General features: G+C 42.2%; 1 protein-coding gene across 1 annotated transcript; it reads right to left on the bottom strand.

Annotated features, from left to right (window-relative positions):
- Positions 1-110: 110 nt before the first annotated feature.
- otogl (otogelin-like) lies at positions 111-27,823 on the bottom strand. Its single transcript, XM_038705292.1, is given in 58 exon segments — positions 111-753; positions 891-970; positions 2,560-2,605; positions 3,182-3,210; positions 3,213-3,300; positions 3,374-3,478; positions 3,585-3,763; positions 3,923-3,986; positions 4,077-4,117; positions 4,275-4,379; positions 4,471-4,572; positions 4,726-4,833; positions 4,957-5,061; positions 5,334-5,546; positions 5,681-5,866; positions 5,967-6,108; positions 6,334-6,551; positions 6,860-7,049; positions 7,141-7,233; positions 7,357-7,380; positions 7,458-7,600; positions 7,727-7,904; positions 8,300-9,228; positions 9,386-9,465; positions 9,549-9,666; positions 9,756-10,034; positions 10,122-10,301; positions 10,400-10,426; positions 10,589-10,745; positions 13,926-14,042; positions 14,257-14,376; positions 14,461-14,607; positions 14,760-14,894; positions 15,708-15,846; positions 16,082-16,189; positions 16,737-16,902; positions 17,146-17,189; positions 17,431-17,505; positions 17,663-17,831; positions 18,092-18,301; positions 18,603-18,727; positions 18,826-19,003; positions 19,164-19,290; positions 19,388-19,533; positions 19,619-19,665; positions 19,749-19,857; positions 19,938-20,063; positions 20,211-20,317; positions 20,524-20,630; positions 20,866-20,990; positions 21,569-21,774; positions 22,056-22,177; positions 23,366-23,520; positions 24,746-24,838; positions 24,945-25,023; positions 25,283-25,328; positions 25,649-25,691; positions 26,155-27,823. Coding segments are annotated over 58 exon segments (7,854 nt in total). The 5' UTR covers positions 26,228-27,823; the 3' UTR covers positions 111-552.
- Between the last annotated feature and the right edge of the window lie 44 nt (positions 27,824-27,867).

The raw sequence follows: 27,867 nt of genomic DNA, 5'->3' as shown, positions 1-27,867 counted from the left end.
GTGCCTGTTGTAAGGGTTGAGAACAAAAAAAACTGTGTGAGCCTGTGTGAGAAGGACTCATTGCAGGTCATGAGGACTGTCCAGCCTGTCAGCAATAATTCAGACAAAGACACTGTTAAATCTTTTATTCACCTACTTTACTTCAAAATATAGAAACTATAAAGAGAGCTAAGACCACATTTTAGAAACTCATTAAAAATTTCTAAGGAAACAAAGCATCATATAACACTTTCATTTGTACAGAGGCTAAATTTTTCTCCTATGACAAACCAAAATGCATATACAGTGTTTGAGCCCAACAGTGCATATAAAAATGCAACAACTGCTGTGTTAACAAAATATCAATTGTTAATATACAGTAGATGAGAGGCTAATGGCATCGCACCATCACTTGGAAGCACTAGAAAGCTGACTGGGTTGGCACAGCAGGTCTTAAAGAAAATAAAGACTAATGTGCAAAACTACTTGAAAACAATCCATCAGTTATTTTCAATTCATACATTCTCTTCATTTGTTATGCGTTCATCAATTTTTTCGGCCTGGATCCTGTGTTTAGTTCCATTGGCAGGAACAGTCCAGAGGTTCTTGGAAGTTGTAGTCCACGACTGTGGCATTGCGAGAACAGTACAGCGTGATGGAGCGGGTTTGTAGTCCACTCTCGCGGCAGCACTTGCAGAACCGGGCGTGACTGTTGATGTTAAAGTTGAATATGGTGGCAGACGGACATTTCCCGTCACAAGAATAGACTGTTACCTGTAAGAGGAAGGAGACAGGGTGATGACAGGAGGAGGAATAAGGCAACGCATAATTGTCATTTAAAAAAAAGTTTATAATTTTGTATCAGAAATTCAGCCTCGTCATTTGATGCTAGCATGTCTCTCTTCCCTCACCGGTGCATTGCTCCTGCAGTCATCTTTTCTAATGGTAGTCCGAATGGCCACACGTTTGCATGTCTTACCATCCTCTTTACCTACACACATGTTCACACAGAAATAAGATACGTACACAGAGTGACAGAAGTAACTCCAGACACACAGGACGTTCGGAGTAAATTCATATAAATCACTAAAAACATAGCGTTTAACATCAGAAAACATGAAGATGTGAGTCTAAACATACACAAATAAATACACACACTGGTAAACATGCACAAACACACTTTTTGATCATTTTACCACGGAGACCTGTCACTCACACAACCCTGAAAGGCCTATTGAGCAGGGCTCTTTGTTGCCAAGCAGTAGGACCTTGCTTTGATTGACAGTTGGGTGACGGCGGGGGGGGCACAGTTCTCACAGTAGAGATCTGGCTCTCCTATTGGCTACTGACCTATACTTAACCTTACTTTTTAAGCCAATCAAAGCTGGTCAAAAGTATTCTGTGAAGGGCTGGAATGTATGAAAAGACTAGAAGATCTCAAGATTTTTCTGACTATATGGCTGTGTTAACAGTGGAGTTTATTTTGTCTCACAACTGGTGTGAAAGCTCTGATTTGATCAAATATTGAACATTACATATTGTCTGCTGGAGAGGTTAGATGTTGTTAATGTTATATTGTTTTGGGGGTTAAAGAGTGAGAGGAAGAAAATGAAAACACAAACCACACAAACACAAAAATAAACTTGCATCGCACACATTCACACAAAGCTTGAAGTGCAAGTGAATGAGTCACTGAGTGTCAGGATGCCAAAGAATCATTTTGAGTGGGAACAGTGCAAGGTGGTGGTACCTGTGTCACAGTTAGTACTACCAGTGGGGGTTATGGGATTAACGGTAAATGGTAAAACACCCACTCCAGAACCTGGAAGCATCGTCGGGACCGCAGCCGTCCAGTTCAAAGAACATCATAAGAACACACACATGGTTACGTTTGGTTCAGACATCACAGTTCAGCGGTACACACAAACACACAGAGGACTGAATCAGTGCAGCTGGCATGCACATGGATTTCACATCTTTTTTTGGGTCACTCCGGGCAGCCAGCCAAGGAACTCAGCCATTTGATGTACTACAAAGAGCAGCTCAGCAGGGCAAACCCTAGCCCCTGAAACATCTCCCATCCTCATTGGTGAAACGCTCACCGTGGAGCACCATGATTGGCCAAACTGCAAAGTCACTGCTAAAGCAGGCAAGCGGGCGTGGCTGCAATGCCGAATCCCCAGAGAGATAAAATGTCACCACTGCATTTTTATTGAAGGTTTAATCCACACAACTTGGAAATATCTTAAGAACAGTTCACATGTCATTTATCTTGAAAGCACAAGCGCAGGAAGTTATGTTTTGACTTAGCAAGGACTATTAAATGCTGACAGCAGGCTTATTATATTATTCTTTTTAGTTTTTCTTCTCTTAGGTTTTCCACAAAATCTTACTGTCTGAACTCCTGAATATGATATAGTAAAAGGCCAACAACAAGCTTTAGCTCCGCCCTCTACAACAGGCCACACCCCCAACCATTCAGCCAATAAGCTCATCCACTGCCAGGCAACAAGGCGCTCACCCCCTCTGATTGATAGCTCAAAGCATTACCAGAAGCACCTAATAAATTTGGAGACTCACATGTCCTGCAGCAACCGTCCACATAGCTCTGAACAACACCACCATTCTGCAAGAGAAAACAAAGTTTATGGGGAAAACCCTCCATACAACTCCAAAAAATTCCACACAAAGATATTAATAAATAGAATTAGTACACCAATCAAATGTTTATATTTTTTTTGGCAGATAAAACTTAAATTTGACTTTGTATGTCGTAAAGAGTAAGAATGACGTCAGACGAGTCAGACAAACATAAAATCTAAAGTTAAACATGCTGTTCATCTCTGACATAGTATTTTGATTTTATCACATACACTGAACAACCTGTGAGGTGGATGGATTATCTCAAAGAAGAAGTGCTCACTAACAGATTTGTGAACAATATTTGAGAGAAATAGGCCTTTTGTGTACATAGAGAAAGTCTTAGATCTTTCAGTTCAGCTCATGATAAATGGGGGCAAAAACAAAAGTGTTGTGTTTATAATTTTGTTCGGTGTATGATCAGGCCTTAGAAATTCTGATCTATGCATCCATACAAAACAGAAAAACACTAGTGACATATTACTGTAATTATTAGGCTTATGAATGTAAACAATAAATGGTTGCAAGAGTTCAGACTTGAATTCAGATATATAGTACTGACCTGAATGCACTCTGTGTCATTGAAAGGGGACAAACCACCCCAGAGGCAAGTATCACCGCTCCCACTGCTGTTTCCATGCAGTCGTAACGTGTACAGTTCTCCACCCAGGAACTCCCTGCCTGCACACACAATCAGAATTAGTCCTGCTCAAAAAGGGGAGCACTGAGCACATATGAATGTGTTTGTTCTTACAGCGAAAAGCTCTGCTGTTCCGTTTTCGTTGGTGAAAGTGCAGGAGACATTTTTACAGGAGCCGCAGCACACCTGAGGGTCCGTGGACGTTACATACACCTGGTGCTAAAAATATGACACGAAAGGTAAGTGCATAAATGCAACAGCTGAAAATGCTTCTCACAATGTCTATGTGAGCTATCAAAATGTGTTAAATGTGTTGGATACATACAGGTCCACATTTTTGGGAGCAGTTGACAGAGGTAATTTCCATGGCGTAGAAGCCAGAGTCTGGATCTTTGTGATGCAGACAGTGGACAGTGTAACACAGAGCTCCTTCAAGATACTGAACCAGAGATTGGCCTGGGCCCAGCACTGTAACCCCTTGGAACAGACACACCTCTGCCTTTTCTACACACACACACACACACACACACACACATAACCATAGAAAAAATAAAACTATACTGTAAGTAACTCATAAATGCTATAGATATAATTAAATGTCTACGTCTTGTCTATTGTCACACTAGTGTCAGGTGTGAGCTTTCATGCTTGCGTTACACATACGGCATGTATGCTGAGGACAGCCACAGTTAGTGCTTCCATCTGGAACCTCGACCAGCACCTCCCCCTGAGAGAAATCAGAGTGCTGACTTAACTGATATTGCTCACTTTTTCCTGATTGTACAGTGACTTGTGATGCAGCTTTTTGCTGACTTACCATCTGACATATGGGGAGAGAGCTGTCCTCACATTGGCATTCTGGGAATGACAGGGAGCAAGTTAAAGAGATAGGTAGTGTGAAGTTTATGAAACTATGTGACAGGCATAATAACTTGTGAGATTATTCTAATCAATCAACAAATAGGATTTGTGTGTGTGTTAGTGTGAGTAAGTGTGTGTGTTTTTGAGTGTGTACCGCAGTGGTGCTGTGGGCAGCAATGCCCAGGGACATTAGTTTGAACCAAAGAGAGACCAGGTGCACAGCTCACAGGTGACTCAGGGCAGACGTTGACATCACACACTGCAACACATGGGAGAAAGTACAAACATGACTTTGATCGAGATCTTTGATCACAGATACAGATACAAAAACACATGCACACACTCCTTACCACAGTGGTACTGTGGACAGCAGCTGTTAGTGGTGTTTAGATCCACAGCCAAAATTTCTCCATGTGAACAAGTTGGAATGGGTTCAAGGCATGACTCACACACTGCTCAGACAGAAAACACAAACAACAAATTCAGTTGTGTTGCCGTAATTGATGGAGGCGTCAAAAATAGAGACACAGTAGATGGCCAACCACAAACCAAAAGGCTTTCATTTTCAGTTGTAGACTGACCTGTGAACCACAATTAAAACTTACCACACAGGTATGAGTAGCAGCAGGATCTAGCCCCCCTGACCTCCACTAGGAACTGATCTTCCCTGCAGTTGGGGGCAGACACAGGAGGGCATGCCATGGGATCACACTCTGAGAAAGACCAGTCACAGCAAAGGGCTCAGTGAAATGTTCAGGCCAAGTATCACATTAAACAAGGATGACATGTCTAAAAACTTTGCAGGGAAGAGTTGAGAAATGAAAGTTTGTTGTCACCACATCTGTACTCTGGGCAGCAGGACAGAGCGCTGTAACCAATCACTAGCCTGTTCCCATTATCACAAGGTGGAGCTTCACTGTCACAGATGGTCATGTTGCAATCTGAAAATTAGTGAAGGAGCAAAAAGACAAGGGGAGGAAAGATCATTCAGTGGGTCTTATGTTCACTTAAATCTTAAGAATTTTGGTCTCTGAAATTAAAAGTATTTGGGCTATTTGGTTAGATACAGAATTAGTGAGCCATCATCAGCAAAATAATATCACAATAAAGGGTGAGACTTAAAGGCAGAATAAAAGGAAAAGATTAAACCATCATCTTCTAGTTTGGATGAGATGCTTTGTTTGGCAAAGAACAACTTAACTTTTAAACTCACCACAGATCTTCTTTGGGCAGCAGGCTCCTTCTTCCAGCACATCCAGTACATACTCTCCATCCCTCTCACACAGCGGTGTAGGGACAGAGTTGCAGTCTGGCTCAACAGCCACCACAGTGCCATTCTCCATGCACTTGTAGAGACAGCAGCTGCGAGCAGAGCCATTCCACACCTCGCCCGGGGCCCGGGGGTTACCCTCATTATCTGTGCACACTGGATAAATCAGAGCCAAGTAAATACACTGATGATACAGCTGGATGTGAGTCAAGGAGTAACATGAAACACTGTCCAAAATGTATTCAGAGATGACAGTCCAGCTTTCATCCTAAAGACATGTAATTACTCACCACAGCGATCTTCAGTTACACAGTAAGGGGAGTCAGCGCGGTGCAGGATGGTTCCACTGCGGCACACACACTCCTCTCTGATGAAGGAGCAGGTGGTCTCCTCGTAGTACTCTCGGTTCAGACAGGTGCGGCTGGCGCAGGTGCTCACGCATGGCTGATACTCCTTACCAGGGGGACACCGCAATGCTACAGAATGACAGGCGCTTAGCAGTGCATGAGCAAATGAGAAACACAAGTGAATACATCTGCGTACGTGTGTGTCATGTCTTTGCCTGTGTTTCCTTACGGCAGAAGTTGTGTCGTCTCCAGCTGATGCACACCTGATGTGTGTAGCAGACTGCCACGTACGCCGCCAGAAAGTCACACTGGTGATCCTTGTAGTGCAAGTCCCCTGCCCACATGATGTCGCAGAACTGCTCCGGAGGGACCTGCAAAAACACAACCAGTCATGCAGGGATTCAACTAATGGTTATTTTAACTCATTGATTAATCTGTTGTACTAAATCCTCATATTTGAGTTTGGAAGCTGGAGCCAGAGTATGTTTGGCATTTGAAATGACTCAAATGATCATTGACTTATCTGTGTAGTATTGCATACATGGCAAAGCAACTAAACAGATACTTTACAATGAATCTTGTAAAATGCTGTGTACCTTGCTGTGGCATGGCATGAAGGTTCTCTGGCGGAGCATGGAGAGGCAGGTGGAGCAGTCCCCCGTGGTGCAGTTGTCTCCGACCCTGCGTGTGTGTTCGGTTTCATCTGTGGTGGGGACTCTCCAAGCCTGCAGGAAGAGCGTCATGTCTCCCACCTCTCTGACTACTGTGCCATTGGGCAGCTTCAGGTCATCCTCTGGGTTCCCATCACAACAACCTGGCATAATGGGTGGGCCGATGTTGGTGTTAAGTGTGTTTGAGTTATATTTCTGCATTGTCAGTGAGCAAAATAAACGTGGAGTGAGATAATGTGTATGTGTGTGTATGTGTGTGTGTAAGATCTTTATTAAACCAAATGGCTAACAACATCTCAAATTGTCATATCCCATAATGACTCAAGTCAAAGCTGCTGTTTAGACACTAACCTTTAGGTGCTGATAGCTGGCACTTCGATAAATTAGGCTGGTGCTGTTGCAGTCAAAGCTGGTGGTGTGTGTGTGTGTGTATGTGTTTGTGTGGACTCACCACACAGGCCTCGAGTGGGCACAGATGCGTTATAAGGAGTAATGTACTGCAGCACCATGATGCCGGTGCTGTGATACCACTGTATGCTAACGCCGCCGGGTGTGTGGATCAGGTACATGCTGCCTGTGTCTTCCACATAAAGAGAATGACGGGAGAATGGAAGTCTGGCAGGTCTGTAGTTTACTGTCACCTAGACACACGTGGACACAGGCACACAAGAACCACATTATCTGAGTAGGACAAATTGAACTCTTGTTAGCAAAGCAGGCAAAGAGATTCACCTTGCGATCCAGTCGGTTGATAATGATTCTGAATGAGGAGGTAGTAATGTTCAGCTTCTTAAAACACAGGCCGGATGTTCCACCTGTAGGACTCTGTGAGGAGAGAGAAATTAGAAAATGTAAAGATCCATGATAGTATATATTGATTAACAGCTTTTTATTATGATGCAAAAATAATTGCAGGGAATGGTAGGGAGGAGAAGAGACTGTACTCACAGTTCGTCTGATGGAGTTTACACTCTACAAACAAGACAAAATCGTTTTCAGATGTCTTATGATACAGTTCATATTTCATTCTTTCATTCTCTGTCTGTTACCTGGCTAGTCGGACATTTTTCCACAGTGCCAATAATTGTTTCTCTGGGCAGATTAACCAGGATGTACGAGCCGTTGTCATACAAGGCCACGTTGTTGCCATCAAATGTGATAACACGCAGGTCTGACATCATAGTGCAGCGACCTGGCAAAGGAAAATTGTTTCAATAAGATCAAACACAGATCATCGCAACAGACGATGGATTGAAAGCTCTAGGCCTGCCCATTATCAGGGGAGCATCAGATTTATTACATAAACAAGCAAACATACAGGGGCACTGCCACTGTGGACAGCAGGGATCTGTGTTGATAAGGATGGGCAGGCCCAGCAGACTGCACCGGGGCGGGGTGGTGTTGTAGCGACAGTGTAGAGAGGAGTTGTGAAGCAGCAGCTCTCCATTGAAACAGATGAGCTCAGCACACTCATTGATACGGTAGGAGTATGGAGGCTGTGGAGAAAAAGACAAAAATGTTGTTTTACAAAGCATGCGTTAAGCACAGTTGTCAATAAAATGGATCATGGCTGAATTTCATTTAGCTACTTTGGTTTCAAGGTCCTGGCATTGTGCATGCCGACTCAGTGTCACACTGTCATGGCTGACTGGAATAGAACGGAGCCATTGTATCATCGTGTTCATCATTCATGTTATTAGCATCACCTACTATGATAAGTCAAAATGTCTGCTGTGAAAAGGTCTGTAGATACTGAGATAAACACTTGAAACTACTGTAAGTAAATCTGTTCATGTAATAACTGTCCTAATTTATCAAGTTCAATACTCACGTTTTTCTTCAATGTGTTTGTGGCTGTGTACTGAATTTTAACTACAACAGCAACACTTACTGTGCAGGTTGTATTGGGCAAGAGGAAAGGATGGGTGGTTGATGGTCCCTCTGTTGTAAGTGGGGTGTCAGGGCTTGTGACTATTTCTGTGGTTACCGGCTCAGTAGTGGGCTCAGTAGTTATAGGAAGTGTTTCTGTGGTTGCCACAACTGTTGAGATGTCTGATGGGGAGGTGGTCGCTATTGCAATGGTTGTATCCGCTGGCGTAGGTTGAGGAGTGGACATGGTTTCTGTGGTGGTCACAGGGCCAGAAGTTGTGGAGGTGGGGGCAGTAGTGGTGGGCGGTGGCTTTGAAGTGAGGGAAGTTAGAAGAGGTGCGGTGGAAGTTCCTGGGGATGTTGCAGATGGCGTTGATGGCGTGGTAACGGTGGTGGAGGTAGGAGTGGAGGGGGGGATGGTGGAAGAAAGAGTAGGAGGGGATGGAGGAGAAGAAGTCGAGGAGACTGTGGTAGCTTCAGTGGATACAATGGAGGGAGCTGCTGTGGTGACCGTTGTAGTGACCCCTGTGGTTACCGTAGTTTGAGTTGGAGTCATTTCAGTCGTGCTGAGAGTGGTTGTCTCTGGCGCAGTTGAGTGAGTGAGAGTGGTAGAAACAATAGTGGTGGGAGGAGCAGGAGGAGTTGTAGGTGGAGACGGAGTGAGCAGAGTGGTGACACGCTCAGTTGCAGATGTTGTGCTGGGAGTAGTGGGAGTTGTAGTGGTGGTTGTGGGCCTGACTGTAGTGGTGGAGGTAGTCGTTGCTCTGGTGGTGGCAGTGGTGGTTCTAGTGGTTGTGGTAGTAGTGGTGGTTGTGGTTGTAGGCCTTGTGGTTGTAGTAGTAGTCGTAGTGGTTGTTGTGGTTGTAGTTGAAGTTGTTGGTGGTACTGTAGTTGTTCTGTTGGACCGCGTCACATATGCAAAGGGTGTCGGAGTCGGGGGAAGGGACACACCTAGTAGAGGGGATTACTGTCAGGAGTACATATCTTTTGCTGATTTAAGAAACATAATAAATAAACAAACACATAATAAATACTATATGTATTGCATGAGAAAACCATTACTTCTTAATGGCATTTTAAAGACAAAACAATCATTCGTGGAACTCACAGTCCTCTGTGTAGACACATCTTCTAGTGACTTCATCAAGGACCATGCTCTTGGGACAACGTGGGAAGCAGCCCTCGACACTGAAACATACAGAAACTATTTCAGCACCTAAGCATAGATTATGTTATTTGTATGAAAGCTTTGAATGAGCCAAGCCTCTTACGGAGGCAGGAACTGGCAGCGTGTGGCATCTGGATCACTGCACGTGTGAACGCAAGGGCTCGCACAAGCTTTGTAGCGCCACTCACACATCATACGGTAAGGTATCACGAAACTGCTCTCTGCCAGAGGAGAAGAAAAACACCTAATTAGGTTTTTGTGTGTATGAAAATGCATGTGTATCTGTGTTGGGTTGGCATGCGTTTCTGACCCTCCAGTGTGAAGCTGCTGCTGGCTTTGAAGCCCTCCGAGGTTTCATATCGCTGAGCTCGTGCAGCAGTGCGTGTCAGTGTCAGAAACATTCCAGGTTGGCCGACAAGCTCAAACGAGGTGTGACCTGGCAGAAGCAGCCCCTGGTGCTGGATAAAGGTTGCCCTGCGACTAAACTCTGCCCCCCGACTCCAGCGCTCCATCTGTAGACGGCTGCGCCCTGACACGACAAGATAATAGTTTGGCCTCTCTGCAGACTCCAGTGATACCACAGGGACACCTGGGAAAATATGGGAATAGGGGTTAATTTAAAACAAAAAACAATAAAAAGAGTGGTAGTGTGTATCATGTAAATGTGGATGCTCACGTGACGTTCTGTCCTTCTGCAAGCCTGCTGTGATCATGAAGTTGAACAGTAGGCCTGGGGCAGGCAACTGCCCTGGTCTCTCTCTCACCAGAGGAAACACTGAACTGCTGGTGCGATTCACTCCAAACATGGTGTCCTTATAAACAGCACTCACCAAGGAAAATGGGCCATCGCCTAGCTCTGTGGGGAAGTGAGAGAAAGAGAGAGGAAATTAGCGTGGTGACAAGCGAGCAGGGATTTGGAGCTCTCTGAAAACAACAAACCTCACTCATACATACCTTGGTTATAGTATTCACAATCAAAGGCTGAAAGAGAGCAAGACAGTTCAGAAGTTATAAAGTATTTCAGTAGCTCTGAGGTGATATGTAACTGAGATGAAAAATAGCAGAATGTTGGCTGACGCAAAGAGAGGCAAACAGGGGTCACATCCCTGCTATGAGCATTTGTGTCCGTGTGTGTGTACTCACGACAGACAGAGGGCGATCTCCAGTGTATTGTGACCCCCTGTTGACAGCATTTGTGTGCATATGCAGCGATGGACGTGCAGAGACACTCACAGTCTCCCCCACGGTTACAATTGCAAGTGTCTGTCAGGCAGTTCCTATAGAACCAGGCCACATCCACCTGAAGGGTACGCACAACATGTATACATGGTCACACACACACACACACACACACACACACACACATACAAACAATCATAAAGTAAACCAGGCCAAATCTTGCTGGGGGAAACATAGGGGAGGTCTTGTTTAGAGGGTGAGTTGTTTTCAATAATTCAGACAGGGAAGGAGTGATGAGATATCAGGACAAAGGAATGGGTCAACCTCTGGTGCAGAAAGGATCAGATGAGCTCTATGACAGACAGGCATAATGCATCAGCAATGAGTTGGTCTTCTCCAAAGGCGAGGTTGACTGGGACTGGGAGTTTTTGATACTGGCTACTGTAACATGCATAAACAGCATGCTTCATCACAGCAACATTTTAATCAGTATTACTTCTATTTTAGATGCGGTTAGCACAAAATAGAAAAAATACTGATTGGGTAGTGTGCTGCATCCTGACTGCAATTAAATACATTCATGTTACTAGAAAAGACTTTCGGGAGTAATAATCTTATTTTTATATTGGTTTTGAACAATCCCAAAATAAGTGCGCAGTATCATGCAAGTTAACTTAATCATATAACAAGTACCATTTGTGTTTTTTCTCAAGAAAGTTGAGCTTTAGAAGTGGAAATGTACAGGGCTGGATTCTATCTGACTTCCAAGGACGGGTGTCTTCTCTCTAATTAGGAGAAACTCCTAATGGAGAAAACTCAGTTAAGTCACTAAAATAGGGATGTCTGACTAACTTCACTTGTGTTATTAAATCTTACTTACCTTACCTCTGAACAGCAGAAGAACTGAACAGCTAGAGTGAATATAGTCGTCACTTTTCTTTTCTGAATGCTGGAGGAAAAACTCTGTGTCATCTAACCATGACCTTATAGATTCAAGCTTCAAAGCAACTACTACTCTTTGGATTTATTCACTTATGGGAAACTGTTTTTATACAATCTCCCAGGAAAAGAAAATACAAGGCCATGTTTTTCTTAATGTGCCTACTATTAACAAAATCTTAATGCTATGGATCATAGCGCCATATAACACGCCTATGTATAAGTCATGTACATTTTGTTTTTGGACCCATGGAAAATATTTTGGCACACTTTGGTACATAAATAATATATATGAGGAACACACTAGTAAAAAAGCTTGGGAGAGACTTTCTGAAAGTGTACACATCTAGGCTGACTGGATGTCTTGCACTTAAACTACTCTCTAAGAAGGACATGACACATTAGCAGGAATTGGTCTCTGGGCTAAAGCATAAAAACTGAATGTAAAGAAACCAGGATTCACTTACTCTATGTTACTTCTTTAACAAGGTGAAAATAAACAATGTTTTCATGTGCAATGCAAGTAATGCTCAAACCAGTGCCATAACAGCTCTTACTTAAAGGTGGTTTATGTGATTCTGGAGAAATACAATACCATGACAAATGCCATGATACAGAACAACCAACAACACAGCTAGTAAATAGCGTTAGCTAGGTTGTGGGTTAGCAAACTGTTGCTAAACTGACAAAAATTAGACCATGGACCCGCATTTTAAGAGTTTCTCACAGGGGCCCCATATGACAGGATTTTGCTTTTAGATGTTGCCTACATACAAACTACTCAGGGTGTGTGATATTGACAAAAAATTATATCTCAATATTTTCTGGGATTTTGTTGATAACGATGAGGACAGTGGATATTTTATTTAGTTTGTAAAAGTCTTAATATTGTACTTGCTCGCTCGATTAATTGTTGCTTACTAATGACATTAATGGAAACAGGTCTTATTTATTTACTTAAAACTGAAGCATTCAAGTAAAACAATAAAAACATTGAAATTACCAGCGCAAATATTACTGACATCAAACAGTGCAAGTATTAGTAAACCATTTCATCTGTCACTGTAGCCGTGTGGTCTGTCGTAGCTGTTGTCGTAATAGCTTTGTTTTTGTGCTGCTACCTTGGCTGGTCTAGGTCTGTCGTGGACAGCTGACTTCCAAAGCTTTTCATATTCTTGATATTCTGTGCGGTAGTTAGTTTGAGGTCTTTAAAGTCAACCAATTTTCAACATGGTTTACAGACTGATATCTTTTCAGCAACATTGGCCTTTTCAAAGCTAAACCACCTGAGTGAGGTTAATCCATGTCTAGCAATTCAATCTAATGACGTAGATTGTGAAGCTGGTGGTGTCTGTGTTTTCTCTCCTGGTGCTGTTTGTTCACTCATTTTTAACTTCAGTCATGCATTTATAGCAGATATTGCTTGTTTTACTCTAGCACAGTTGAGCTGCATGCATGACGCATTGAATGCATGGACAGGGTGTTTTTGATCGTATTTTGCAAATGAGTGATGTAGCCTACTTGATAATGTCTGCTCACACGTTGTTAAAACAACAATTAAGATATTATTGTAGACGATACATTTCGCACACCCTTAAATACTAATACACACTACAATAGTCAAACATTCTGCCATTGTCATTGTTACTTTAGGATGTAATTATAGTTTCTGGGGACCCATTGGGATCCCCTCAAGGACTACTATAGCTAACATCCCAACAACAGTTTATATTGGTGAACTAGAAAGTAAGCTGAATGTCTGCAAGTAACTTAACGTTTGCTGACACCCAAATCATGGCTGGAATGGCTGGAATAGTGTTGGTCCGAGCCACTTTATTTGTTTTCCATTTACAGAGCCAGGGCTATATACAAACACCAGATTTATGATTTTTTTTTAGTGCACACACACTGAATGGGCAGCTACCAGACCATGAGGAGATGTTCAGGGGTTATGTCCATATATATCTTCACTGAAAGTTTTTTGCATGTTGTTAAGAAAGTCAAATAAATGAACTAGGTGTTTTGGCTCCACACATGTACATGGCTCCATCTGCTGGCCACATACAGAAATACTATGCTGTAATAAAACATTTAGGTGTGTGCCAGTGTGCGATGTCCAGTGTGTGTGTGTAATCGTGCATGTGTTTAGCCTTGCATCTGGTGTGGTATTTGGTATTTATCTCTGAGGAACAGTGTATTCGCTGGAATCAGTTAGGAGTTGTTCCCATAACCCCTCAGCAACCCCTACTCCCCTGTTGCAAGAAAGATAACCTTTCTACGGCTACATTCACTGTGTACGGATGTTTGTGTGTGTGTGTGTGTGTGTGTGTGAATGTGTATATATCAGTTCAATGGCACTCACCACATTGTGACAGGGTGCAAAGACATCACTGTAGAGGAGAGCACACTCCCTCTTGGCGTACGGCTGTCTGCCTAAGTCCCCTTCACACGGTCGCTCAACTACATAGTCACTTTCACACTAAAACACACAAAACACACACACAGAAGGTGATTGAGTGTCTGATTACTCTTAAATATCACAGCGGGCTCGAGGGAGACAAGCACACATTAATTACAGGAGCAACAGGAGAGTTAGAGCGGATTGAAAGAGTGAGTGAGTGGCAAACAAAGACAGAGAGAGGAAAGAGCGTAAAGGGAGAACAATGGAGGAGGGGAGCTGAGCTGACTCATACCTGTCCCAGGGCCCAGCTATCTCCAAAGGTCTGTGCATTATTGACCTCCATGTGGCTGGAGGTGGTCATGTCGTTCACTGTCACACTGTCAAAATTTCCACATAGCCCACCGAGTAGGCCCTAGAGGAATAAAAGCAGAATTCCTTTCAGAAGAACAGTTGTAATATCTCTGAGGACAATAAAAACTCTACTCCTAGTCCAGACCTTCCACTGAGGTCCAGCTCTGATGTGTACAGTTGTCTTGCGGTCCCAGAGAATGGTCAGGTCCTGATTAGAGAAGTGGACCACAGTGTAGTAGCCTGCCTTCCATAGCTCAAACTCTGACCCTCGCCCTACGACAGTAGACGGGCTCTAAGGCAGGACAAACAAAGCAGATTGGTATTAGCAGGAATCACTGTAGTTTTTATTGATCTATTTAATTTTTATATTTTGTAGGGGAAAAGAGACAAAGATACATAGCTTGATTGGTAAAGAGAGAGCATGACTGTGTGTATAGTCCGTACAGGGTTGCCAGAGTTGTCAGTGAAGTAGATCTTGGTAAGTCCCACGTGAATGACCAGCATTTTCATGCACACAATGCCGCTCTCATAGCAGTCCTTGTTTTGGGCAACAATGGACACCTCGGTTTCTCCTGCACTCTGGTGAGAGGAGGAGACAAAATATTACTGTCACGAGGGAAGAAAGTTTCATCAGCTCCTCTCATCGCTGTTTTTATTTGTTTGTTCACAGTTGCCCCTTTACTGTAGCCACAGCAGACTGAAATGCAAGAAATGAATGTCACACAGCAGATTGAAACTTGGAATTTGATTCTACCTGTTCAGGAAACAGCGTCATTCTGGGGACATGAGAGGTGACAAGAAGAGGAAGCAACTCTAGGCTATTAAGACACAGCTCTGACCTGCTTCCCCATTGTTTCCAGGTCTGCGCGGAGGCTGGCAGTCTGTTGGGTCTGAATTGGAATGTCTGTTCTGCTAATTCTAATTCTATATCCCTGGGAGCGCAGGAGGCCTGGGGTTTGAAGTGAACACTGGTCTCTTTGTGTCGCTACAGCTTTGCACAACGTCTGCTAGCATTACCACGGTGCAAACCCACCAGCACACACACAAATGCACACCTTAATCTGCTCTAATTAAAAAACACTCTCTCTTCCAACATTAGAAATGAGCTTGGATCTTCTTTCCCAGATCCAAATCAGTCTTGGCCAGGAAATATGGAGGATGCTCCTCCTTAGCCCTTGAACACATCCCATCTCCTAGACAGACTTTGCTGTCACAGTAAAGCACAAGCAGCACTCTGACGCCACCTAATTAGTACTTCAGTGCCCAAACTGAATCCATAAACATGTCAAGTCAGTTACGTAATTTTACCCCGATATATGCACAAGTAACACTCAAATGTGCACACCAAAAAGTATTTACGTATATAGATCCACACACACAGAATCTACTCACTTTAATCAGGTAGACCTGACAGTCAGAGTAGTAGTCATACTCAAGGCCATCGAAGGTGTGGTAGTGTCTGTCGCTGTAGACAGTACACACAGCTGGACATGGTGAGTAGCTACAGTTAAAATAGCCACGGTGACACACACTGAGGAGACGGACAGATGGACGCACATGAGAACAGTAAAGAGAGAACAGAGGAGGAAAAAAGTGCTGTTACTACTACAGTTTGTTAGAAATTACTTCAAATCATACATGGAAAATTGCACGTAGTAAAGGCAGTAAAACATTCATTTGTAAATAACATCATTGAATCACTGCTCAGTCTGGTGTTTCTCTATCTATGTGACTATACAAATGGAGAGTACAGTAAAGGTGTATACCATTTATAGCATGATGTTTCCACAATTTCTCCAGGCAGGTATTCAAGGCCCAGCCACGCACAGGGGCAGTTCTCTGGATAGTAACACTCCCCATGGTGCAGCACCAGCCTTCATATATAAAACATAACTCCAGTAGGGGGTACAGAATATGCAAACACCTTAAAGTAATTTAAAGTAAATAACCCAGTTCTGGGAGTTAAACCTATATGATGATATGAAGGTTTGTAATTCGCAACGGACAAAAGCATACACTACTGTAAATGTCAGTCTTACTTGAATAAATATACTTTTAGACTATACCTTGCAAGACTATGCCTGTGGTTTTTCCCATTAATAACAGATGGCTACTGACTAACACTCTTTCATCACAATATGAAAACTGATTTTGCTAATACATTACAGTTAATATTTTGCTTCCTCAAGTTAAGTTGTTGTAGGGACTGTGCTCTCTCTAATGAGCACTGATCTCAAGTATTCTTTATAGAATCTGGTAGATTTCTATACCATACTGAAATGAACAGAGAGAAGTGACTCCCTGGAAGATGTAAAGGAAATTATAGTATATTTTGCCAAGAGGACTGGAAAAATTACTTTCACTGTTTTTAAAACACACAAATACAAAACAATATTGGAAGGCAGCAGATTGTTATTTTACCCAGGAGGGCAGACACAGCCAGGGATGCATGGCGTGCTGGGAGGACAGGTAAGGTTCAACATCAGGTTACGGCAGGTTGGTGCACAGGCCACACCTCCTCTCTGCTCGGTGCAGCTGTGGTACACTTTCCCCTCTGGACACTCCCCGACCTCTACGCTATCTGGCTCTGTAATGCACACACACACACACACACACACACACACACACACACACACACACACACACTCAAGAAAATCAATGCCCTAGTCACGTTAAAAATCAACCGCAACAGCCAGTCATGGGAAACAAGCTACAAGCACAGACATAAGGCTCTTGATTTCAGCAAGAGGGACACAGCCTGAAACGGCACTTTGTTGTTGGAGCGAACGAGAACAGGAACTGAAAGGAGGGGGGAGTGCGGCGGGATTACCTTTTTCCTCTGGCACACACTCCATCTCCCCATTTCTGCACAGGCTGGTGGAAGAGACAGGAAGAGAGAGAAAAAGGGGTGAGTGTTAGGGGAAAGAGAGTAATGTTATCAAACAGAAGGTTGGATTAAGTGCTCTACATCTCATTTGACAATCACTCAAGCTTTTATTGCTTTCTCAAATGTATCAAGACAGTGTGTGTAAGGATGTTACACTGTGTGCAGTTAGGAGAGCAGCCAAAGTGAGTGTTCACTTTTCAGAGCAGGTCAACGCCAGCTGTGACTTACCAGGGGCCAGAGGCGCTGAAGGTCACCTCACCTGGCTGTGACACACCTCCCATGGAGTAACAGTGACACTGAGACCTGAGGAGAAACTCCTGACATTATTTAAATTAACCTAATAATGATATTGCTTTCTGTGTTTGTGTGTCTGCTCGTGTGTGTGTGCTTCAGCCAAATAGCAATTGATGACCATCATTAGGATGATATATGGGTGATATATGAGGCGGTGAAGTCTTACAGTTGCACACAGCGCTGGCGCACATCGTCATAGTAACTGCCATCTGGACAGCCACACCCCTCGGCACAGTCGTCAGGGTTACACATCTCTGTGCTAGACAGAGCACGACAGGACCGCCCACAAGACGACACACAAGAGTGGTACAGCATGCCTCCAAGACACACCACTCCTGTACACACACACAATTACATCGCCATGTGATGACCAATAAGGTTTTTCTGATGTTAGGAGAAAACTAATGAGAAAACACTCATAACCTTAAATTACAGTGAGAGAATCAGATTCATTGAAATGCTTTTGTAACGCAGTTCAAAAAGTACAAAAGCAAATATAGTAAATATAGCACAGTTTTAATCTGTGACCAATCTGGGTCATAAATTTAAAAGTATTTTAAACACAACAAAGTATCTGAAAAAGCCAAACACTCACCACATTCAGAGACTTGTGATCTGAAATTAATGTTGACTCCATGTTTGGAGCAGAGGTAGGCGTAGTGAGCCAGTGCTGTGCACAAACAGCTGCTACCACAACGACAGGCCTGGTAGCGGCACTGCTGCTGGAAGATGTTCGGACTGATGTAGCCATGACACGGGGCAAACACATTCCCCAAAAGCACCTCACACTGGGATGCATAGAATACTAGAACACACACACATACACACACACACACATACAACTCTGTTTAATACATTTAAACAAACTAAGATGCCCTGCAACTAAAACTTCACAGTGCCACCCAGGAATCAATACTATTTAGGATGTCAGGATGTACAGCGCTGGATTGTAAGCAACATGAAGTTTATGCTCCTTATGTGAGGCCTTCTGTAACTTGATGTCAGGCCTCACCCTTCACCCTATCTAGTATCCTAATACAAATTAGGGTAAAAATTACAAGTACATCCAAACTAATAAAAAGAAAAAAAGATGAAGCCAATATTACCATTGTGCTGGTTCATTTCACATGGGTCCACGATGGGCAGGTTGACTGGAGCGACACAAGCAGATGAAACCTTCCAAGCATTGGCATGAAGCTGAGGAGTACCTTCTATCATACCTGCTGGAGACCTACACACACACACACAGACACACACACAAACACACAAACATAGTCAGGTAATGTGACATACTCAACCTTGATCAATAGGTGGGAAGCACTTGCTCACAGGAAGTCATCTCGTAGATTTCCGTTGAAGGTTCCACAAAGGCCCAGCGTCTGTCCGCGCCAATGACTGTGTAGCTGCAGGTAGACCCGCCCCCCTCGACCATCATAGTGCAGCCTCAGACCAATACCTGCCTTCAGCTGTGTAAACACAGGGGTCAGCTTCCGCACCTCCACTGCATCTATACATCCAGAAACAAACATCAAAACCCATGATCCAAGATAAAATACCTAAAAAATTATTTTTATTACAGCGTAAAAATAATTATTTCAGTGTGATCTGTCTGCATTTGATATGTAATATGAACCTGTGGTGTATGAAAAGGCTTTTGTGATTCTTACCATCAACATAGGGCAAGACAGGCGCCGGGTAAACACCAATAATCACCTCACCCTCTCTCGTCAACGTGATCTGACGACTCACGTCTTCATCCAACACCACTGTCACTGATTGAATACACACCTGCTGCTGTAGACACACATGCCATACAGAAGGGTTGTTTAAGTCTATAAAGAAAAGATACTACAGGGTGAGTGTGTGTACGCAAGTAATCATACACGCTTACCTCTGCACAGGTAGTATACTGCAGCGTGACGGAGAATCTGCTGCTGCTGCGGGTCTTTGCCAGGACATACTGACACGCCCCCGGCTGGAGAAACATCCTACCGTCAAATGTCGTCACAAACACATCCCCTACCACCGAACACTCAGCTAAGAAGAGAGAAGAGGTATGGTAATGAATCTGAATTCTCAGCTTTCCCTTCAGTAACTAACTGTTCTAAAAGCGTAAACTCACCTGTGCAGTTGTTCTCAGTACAGTTCCACACTCCTCCCATGCACACACTAAAATACAACATGCAGTAGGTTAACAGCACGTTGGCAAAGCTACAGCATACGCTCTCCGGTGATTACATGTCCACACTCACCAAACACTACATCCTTGTTGAAGCACATGTCCTTGTACATATGATGTACCATGGTAAACACATGGACACTGAGAAACAGCGATACATGTTCCATTTTGTAGGATTAGACCTGTGGGAAAGAGGATTGCAAAGTTTAGAGGTCCATCAACTAAACATGATTTAACAGAAATTAGGAAAATAATGAAATACCATCAGGGCAGTAGCAGCCGTCCAGACAATGTAGGTTGGTTCCCAGACACTCTTTCTCAAATGTACAGGTGGGTGGACAGCAACTTATACAATCTCTATAGACAAAGTTCTCCTCACAGCCATCATCTACATACAAAACACACACAGCTGAGTTTCATGCAAAGGCAGATGATCAGGCAGATGTCAGCATGGACTAAATGTACACGATTAGTGTATCTCACGTATGAAACAAACTGTTTTCTCTGAGAATGTGGAGCTGCAGTGGTTACTTACTACAAGAAGGGAAGCTGTCTCTCCACTCTCTTACTGGATATCCAACATGTGAGCAGGCTCGGGTGTACTCAACCAAGACACGACAAAACGTTTCCTCGTCATCAGATCTGAAAGAAATACCCCTCTATGAAATGAATTTGGGAAACAATTTATTTTATTTGGAGAAGCTCTACAACTGAAACCCTATACTTTAGCTACAGTAGTGATGGAAGGCAGGTTTATTATGTAACTGGGCTTACACTAAGCACAGAGAAAAGAGGGTGAAGAAAAAATTAAATATATCAATAATCAATGCTGTTGTGTTTTGACTTACACACAGAGATCAGACACACAGCTGGCCACAAAGGGGTTTGGGTCAATGTTTTCATGACACGACAGAAATGGGAAGAAGAGAAGTGCACTGCATTTCTCTATGGCATCCTGCACACATTCACAATAAATACAGCACAGTATGAGAATAATGCACATAATATCATTACAGTAATTTAACACACAGAGATGTTAGTTTTTCAGACTTTAATATAATGTACTGTGGTGGGCCTAATTTGCCTTATTACATTGCATCCTTTGCAGTGACACTGCAGTGTCATTGTTCAGCCCATGTGTATGCTAATGGTAATAATTGAAGTAAAAAGAATATTTCTGTGATTCTTACATCCATGTCTGACTCAGACTGGCAGGGCCCATTGAAGTCGAGATCTACTGCGGGACAGGCTCTCTCATGAGGCAGGTCCACTGCCCAGCTGTTAGCAAAGAGTGCAGGCTCATCTGTCCGAATGCCTAAAACACACAGTCACCACACATACAGTGCAGTATGTATGTACACCCAGGCCACAAGCCATAAGAACCAGATAAAAAAATGCATAGTTAAGCACGTACACAGGGTAAAGACACTGTGCAGTGATGTACCATTCAAACATTCGATTTCTATATTGTCATTAAACGCATTTACATAAAACATAAAATCTGAAAAATAAAATAAATAGGCATTAACAGGAAATCTGATTAAAACTATGTGTATAAATGCAAATGTGTCCATAGCAGCTTTATAGCCAGAGCCTTTCGACTTGTTTACTCTCTTTCTCTATGTTCATCCTCTGCTGCAGGACAGCTCTCTGCTCAAACAAGTTGGGAACAGCAGCTCATATTACTGGTCATCTGAGGAAGGATTCTTGCTCCTTCCAGCCATTCAAACCCAAACTATCAGTTCTCTGCTGTCCTTCCAATCTGGTCTCTCCAGGCCCAACTGTTGTTATAATTGGCCAGAATCAGTGTTGAGTGTATAATAATAATAATTGAGGTGAGTGGGTGCTGAGAGAAGGGAAAAGAGGATGAAGGGCCGGTCAGGCCGGTCTTACCACGGGCAGTGGTGAGGTCATCGCCAGCAAGGTGGTTGAAGTTCCCACACAGGCCACAGGGGGCCCCCTGGTGCTCCTCGCTCATCTTCAGGTAGACTCCCGAGCCTCCGTCCCAGGCCAAAGAGAAGCCAAACACACTTTTCACCAGCAGGTAATCGGCCAGTCGCTCAATGAACACACCGCCTACAGTCTGAGGCAGATTTAACCTGACATTACAGAGACAGATGCATCAAGAGAGTGACAGGCAAAGTGAGCTCTTTGAAAATCATACTAATTATGTTCTACTGTGACTTTACAGTGGATGGGGCAGAGAATAACTGATTTGCCAGAGTTCTGTTCTTACAGTTTTGTAGCAAGATGTTTTTATTGAAATCTATCTGTCTTTTTCTCTCTACATCTTTGCAGAACAAACAAACAACACACACACACACACACACACACACACACACACACACACACACACACACACACACACACACACACACACCTGCGGCCTCCCTGGTGGACCTGATATCCAGAGATATGGATCTCCTCCTCATTTGGGAAGAACAGACTGAGCGCTCTTGGGCATGAATACACACTCCCATCACACACTCTGCTGTTGTGGATCTAAGAAGACAAGAAAAACGATGGAAGAGAATAAAAGAAAGGGGACATTTATTAACAAGGATTAGCATTCTGAAAACCACAGTCACATGTCTGGTAATGATGCTGCCACCAGGAACCACATTTACTTACGCTATAATTATCAAACAATGTATGACAGAAGATGCAAGAAATAGACAGAGTAAGAAATATCTTCATTTTAAAGTAACTAACAATTTTACAAAACTTTTTTTTGCATTATTTGTCAGTTTAAAGGATAAGGCTGGTGATATCCTATATTTTTGTTACTGTCAACAAATGGCATGAAATATTTAAAACCAACAATATTAAATCTGTCTCTTAAAACTTCATGACTTCCCCAGCCTGTCAGTGGCTCTCAGCCCAAAGTCGTTTGTTTCTATTGACGAAGAAGTCTTTACAGACACCAATATATAGTTAAACTTTTCTTAAAACAACTGGATAGTTAAAAAACATGACTCAAATGGGAAGAAATATCGCATTGGGTGGGCACTCAAACTAAACTACAGAGCCAATTTTCATGGTAGTAAAGAAACACGTCATCCAGCATAAAAGTGTGGCTTACTGATTTCTTGTCCAAACATTTCTGGAAAACAATGGAGGTATACTGCACAAATGAATAAGCTACAGTATATTAGGCTTTGGCTAAACAAGCTATACTTGTTAGTAGGACAGATATGTAGGAAATACAAATACCATCACCACCATAAAATATTACAGACCTACTGGTTAAATGAGGTCTGGAAGAATTTGCTGTTAAATATGAGTTTTAAATGCATCATGACTTAACTAAGAAAACTCAAATAAAACTTAGTCTTCTGTTTCCAATTTTAAAAGTATTTAATGGGTCAAGAAGAACATATTGTATGCAAAGCACAGACAACTAAAAATTAACCAAACAAATATGACAATTACAGCTTATATGGAGTTGACAATAATTGCAAATTGGCATTAAACTACTGTTGTATCACGCTTATCTAACTCCTGTTTGAAGCATTTTGGTTGGTTTGAGTAGCTAAATACCTCTGTGTTTTAGTTTCTTAAAATGACTTGTGTATTCTTTTATTTTGAGTGTAAACATGGGGTTACTGTAAAAATGCCAAACTACCCTTTACTATACATAAAGGTTTAATACCAGTTAAATATTTCAGAGGGTAATTTTGATGCTCTTACCCACACCGTGTACTGTGGTGTAGCTGAGTGGCAATCCTGGGCCAGAATGTAAGAGCAGGTTCCAGGGAAATAGAAGTAGATGCCATCAAATGTTTCGAAGTGGTGCTGACCCCATGACCTGCAGATCCCGTCTCTGTCCTGACCCTGGTTAGGTACTGAGAGGAAAATGAGCAGCTCACTCAGACAAGAGTCTCGTAATGATGAAGTGGATCAGTTTCACGTGATGACACAAATGAACTTCAGCGAAAATTGACACTTTACTAAAGTGCGAGAGCAAGTCATACACCCTATCTCTTTTATCATAGTTACATCATCAGGTTTTATTTAATTGAACTTATCAGTGGAAAATGAATACCTGGATTTTCTAAAAAGCCCTTTGTTGCAGGAAATCCCCATAGCCAGGCTATGCCAAGATGCTGCCTGAAACCCTCCTCAAAATAAGAGTGGGTGGATGCTGGTGACAGTGAGTCACATTTTCTAATCTTATCAGTGAATGGCTTGTCATGCTGATGGAAATCCGAAATTGGCACATTTAGTAAATTATACTTTACATATGTTAATTACAAGATTACAAGACAACAATATTTTCCAATCTGATTTAATATTTTTAGAACATGTTCTGTGTGTGTTCTGTGAAATCAGCTCTGTGACCCTGATCTTCAAAATGTGTATTATAGCTGTAGATGTATAGCTATAGAGTGTGATCATTTATCTTAGATGAAGCTTTAATTTTGATTGAAAAATCGATATTCTTTATCTTCTTGTAAATAGTCTATTCCGGGATTTAACTTCAAGCCTCAGATCAGTTTCAGGTCCCTCAGAAACTATATTGTTTCCAACATGTGTGTCAACACTAAATTAGTTCACTGAAATGAAAAACGTCTTTACAATAATTGTGACCTTAGATCTCCAGATATACTATATAAGGAGTCTGTTCAGAATATAGAAACCAGAAACTCAATCACTCAGCCCTTACCCTATTACCTTAGTGCAAGTGACTTTATATCTACTGCTGTGGGGAGTAAAGTGTGTGTGTGTGTGTGTGTGTGTGTGTGTATTTGAATCAACAAAGAGAGATAGAGAGATCTGGGGAAATCTGATAATTAATACTGGAGTATGTGGAGATAATTAACCTTTGTTGAATGATTGGAAAGTCTGATGCACACACGAATAACCTCATACACACACTCATTCCTGTATAACTGAGTGTGGGTAACTGTATACTGTTATTAAAAAGCTGTACACATGCTAACCAGCTAGTCTGTTGCATATCAGGAATGCTTGTCAATCAACAATACGAGTACCATGTGGATGAGATTCTGATGAATCTTAGCTGACACCAAAGGTAGACGTGTAGGTGTGTGTGTGCTTATTACTCACTGATCTGGCAGCGGTCTCCCAGTGCCTGGAACTGAGCACAGTCACACACACCGCCCTCCTGACACCAGCCACCATTGAGGCAGCCGCAATATTCTGGGAAACACACAAACAAACTCAAGATCGCTTAGGCTACCCCAGTCTATTATAGGTTTAAGTTTCTGTGAACGCGTTTGGGTAGCTTCATAAGTAGCATATTTACCTGAAGAGGAATCTCTGGCTGTGTAGTTGTGTAAAATGCTGCGTGACAGAGTACCCTCTGACAGCAGTGGTCTGTATGTCTTGGAAAACAAGAAACAGTACACACTTAGAGTAGTTCCTTAAATAATTCTCAGGCTTTACCAGCATCAGTGACATAGTGCTGTACCATTGGTGAACCCGCTGCTGTAAGTTAAAAGTTGCGTCAGGTTGAGTGGGAGAAAGTGTATGTGTTAGTGAGTGCGTCTCATTCTTTACAAAGACAGCTTTGTGCCGGTTAGGGTGTTGTGCGCATGTGGGTGCCCTGACCTCCTCTGGTTCTCTTAGGTGTAGTGTACCAACCTCCTCCCCGAGGAGATCCCGTTTCCTCCGAAGTGCATTAGCCCTTCTGCACACACACAAACATGCACATTAGTGGGAAGAAACAGTCAGAGGGGAGACTTAAGTGCACTTTACACCACTTGAATTCAAGCTCCAAACTACTTTACTGAACCCACACACACACACGCACACTAACGCAAGTGCACGTACACACACTCATATGCTGTCTCTGTCACATACTGTAATGACAGAAATAGAAAGTGCAAAAGCAATCATCACTGTCATTGTGTTAGGAATTCTCACACAATTCTAACCCAATATTACTTATATTTTGGCAGCACTATTAATGACAGAGAGAGATTTATTCTATGTATTTCTTTGATTTACCTCTGTAGTCTTCCTTCTGCCACTGAAAGTCGGCTCTGAGCTCCTAAACGTAAAGTTATTCAATTAACATTAATTTGTCAAAATAGGTATCAGTTATTTATCTATTATGAAATCATCCTTATGATGTAGCTAAAGGCAGATCCAGAGGTGTCCAATCACAAACATTTTAGTAGGCTAATGCACATCTGTGTCATTTGTAATGAGGCAGCAGTTAGATGCCATGTTAGGACACAACAATAAGAAGGGGCAGAAAGGGAGAGCAGTTTTATGACAGATAATACAGATAAACAGAAAGATTATATATATATATATATATATATATATATATATATATATATATATATATATATATAACAATATTCTAAAATAACTTGTAATACCTTAAGGGTATGGTGACTATGGTAACCCCCTATGTTGTTAAAAGTAGGTCAAATTCATATCTGTGTAGTAAACTTTATTAAAAGACTATTATAATATTTTGGAGAAGTAAAACGATCAATACTCACCCTCAAGTAACAGAAAGTGGGAGATTGAAAACGACATAAGAAGAAATCGTTTCACTGTCCACTTTAAGTTCATCTCAGAGTCGAAATGAAGTCTCGCCGAAACGTTAACGGTGCATCTCAATGGTCCCGTGAGGAAAGGATTTTGGATGTTGGGTTTCACCGGGACGATGCTTGGTCGTAGAGTAAACGTACCTGGTGGCGACAGCTCCCCCCCCCCCAGATGACGAGTAGCCTACACCTGGTTGGGCAGGGCAGGTAAGCCTGCACTGCTCTCTCTGTCACTCCAGCATCCTCAGCCAGCAGACAGGCTTGACTGTTCGCCTTTGTGGTCTGTGTGTGTCTGTGTGTGTGTGTGTGAGCCAGCAGTTCGGTCGCTCCATCACGGAGGTTTTCACCTCTACAGTTAACGTTACCATCACATTTGTAGCTCACAAATGACCTCGGGGGGAGACACTTTTGACGTAGATACAAGTGGAGACAAACACCGGTGCCATTGCGCTTATACAGAGGGCAGGGAATTTAAATTTTTTGCACTTGTGATTATTTATTAACCAACCAGCATAACGTTGACCTAGAATTTAGCTGTATGCAACCAGACATTTAAACAGCTATAACATAGACACAAGTTAGACATACGTTAGTTAACACAGACATTAATTTGGCTAGCTAAAAACGACAATATAACGTTAGCATTAATGCTTAGCAAGTAGCTAACGTTACTGCTAATTTACCATATATGTGAAAAAGGTTAACAGCAAATTTAAAGTTAATTCAACAGAGCGAAAAACTATTCCTTAACCAAAAATTACGTTAATGTGTGATAACTTATAGATAACCGTTTCCTAACTGAACTACAAGAAACCCCTATCTACGGTAACGTTAGAGGCATAATAGCCTCAAGAGTTATGCTATTAGGCCTCTACCGTAGATAGGGTGATCTTGTTTTTCCAACGTTAGCATAGTACTATCTGGATAGCTAAGCTAAGTGGTTTAGCATTATGTTCATATTTGTGCATTATCAATTAAATTAACCAACAATACCTTTAGCTTTTTTTTTACTTCTTGCAGAGGACTGATTATTGAATTAATGCTAATCTAAATATGTGTTAGGTTAAGGTTAAATAAAGCTAGCCAGGTCTGTTTAAGTTAGTTTTGCAAGGCCATACCTTACTGTAGCACAAACATAGAGTAATGGTAAGCTCAGTAGCTTAATTAACTTAACTAAGCAGTTGGGATTTTCTGTGCTTTGGTAAACAGATATGAAATGTGTTAGACTCTTAAAATCATTGTTAGGTATTCCTGTTAATTTGTCCATCTTAGTACAGGGGTTGACAAAATATGACGACACACTATAAACTTAATGTTTTTTATTGATTATGTTGCCACCTACACTTCTTTTCTTTAACAAAGAAGCAGAAAATGTTATGTTAGTGTGACCACACATACGGTCTTCCAATAAATTAAAAAGGATAGGTGATCATTAATCCTTAACATCTTAATCAGTGTATTTTCCTAGGTTTAAATGTTGCAGTGGGATAAACTGGAAACTGGCAAAAATCAACGGTAATTATTATAAAGTAAAGCAGAGACATAATAGCAGTCATATGAGGATCTCATTTCATTATCCTTTGGATTGTCTCCCTCTGCAGGTTACTCATGTTTATATCAGGTGTAGCATGCATGTTGCACAGAACAGACAAACAACATACAAAG

This window comes from Micropterus salmoides, unplaced genomic scaffold, assembly GCF_014851395.1.
Source record: "Micropterus salmoides isolate LMB-PRFRI ecotype aquatic unplaced genomic scaffold, ASM1485139v1 Ms_hic_scaffold_8, whole genome shotgun sequence".
NCBI classification, from domain to species: Eukaryota; Metazoa; Chordata; class Actinopteri; order Centrarchiformes; family Centrarchidae; genus Micropterus; species Micropterus salmoides.
The sequence above is the reverse complement of the archived record's forward strand: the minus strand, read 5'-3'. Positions and strand labels throughout refer to the sequence as shown.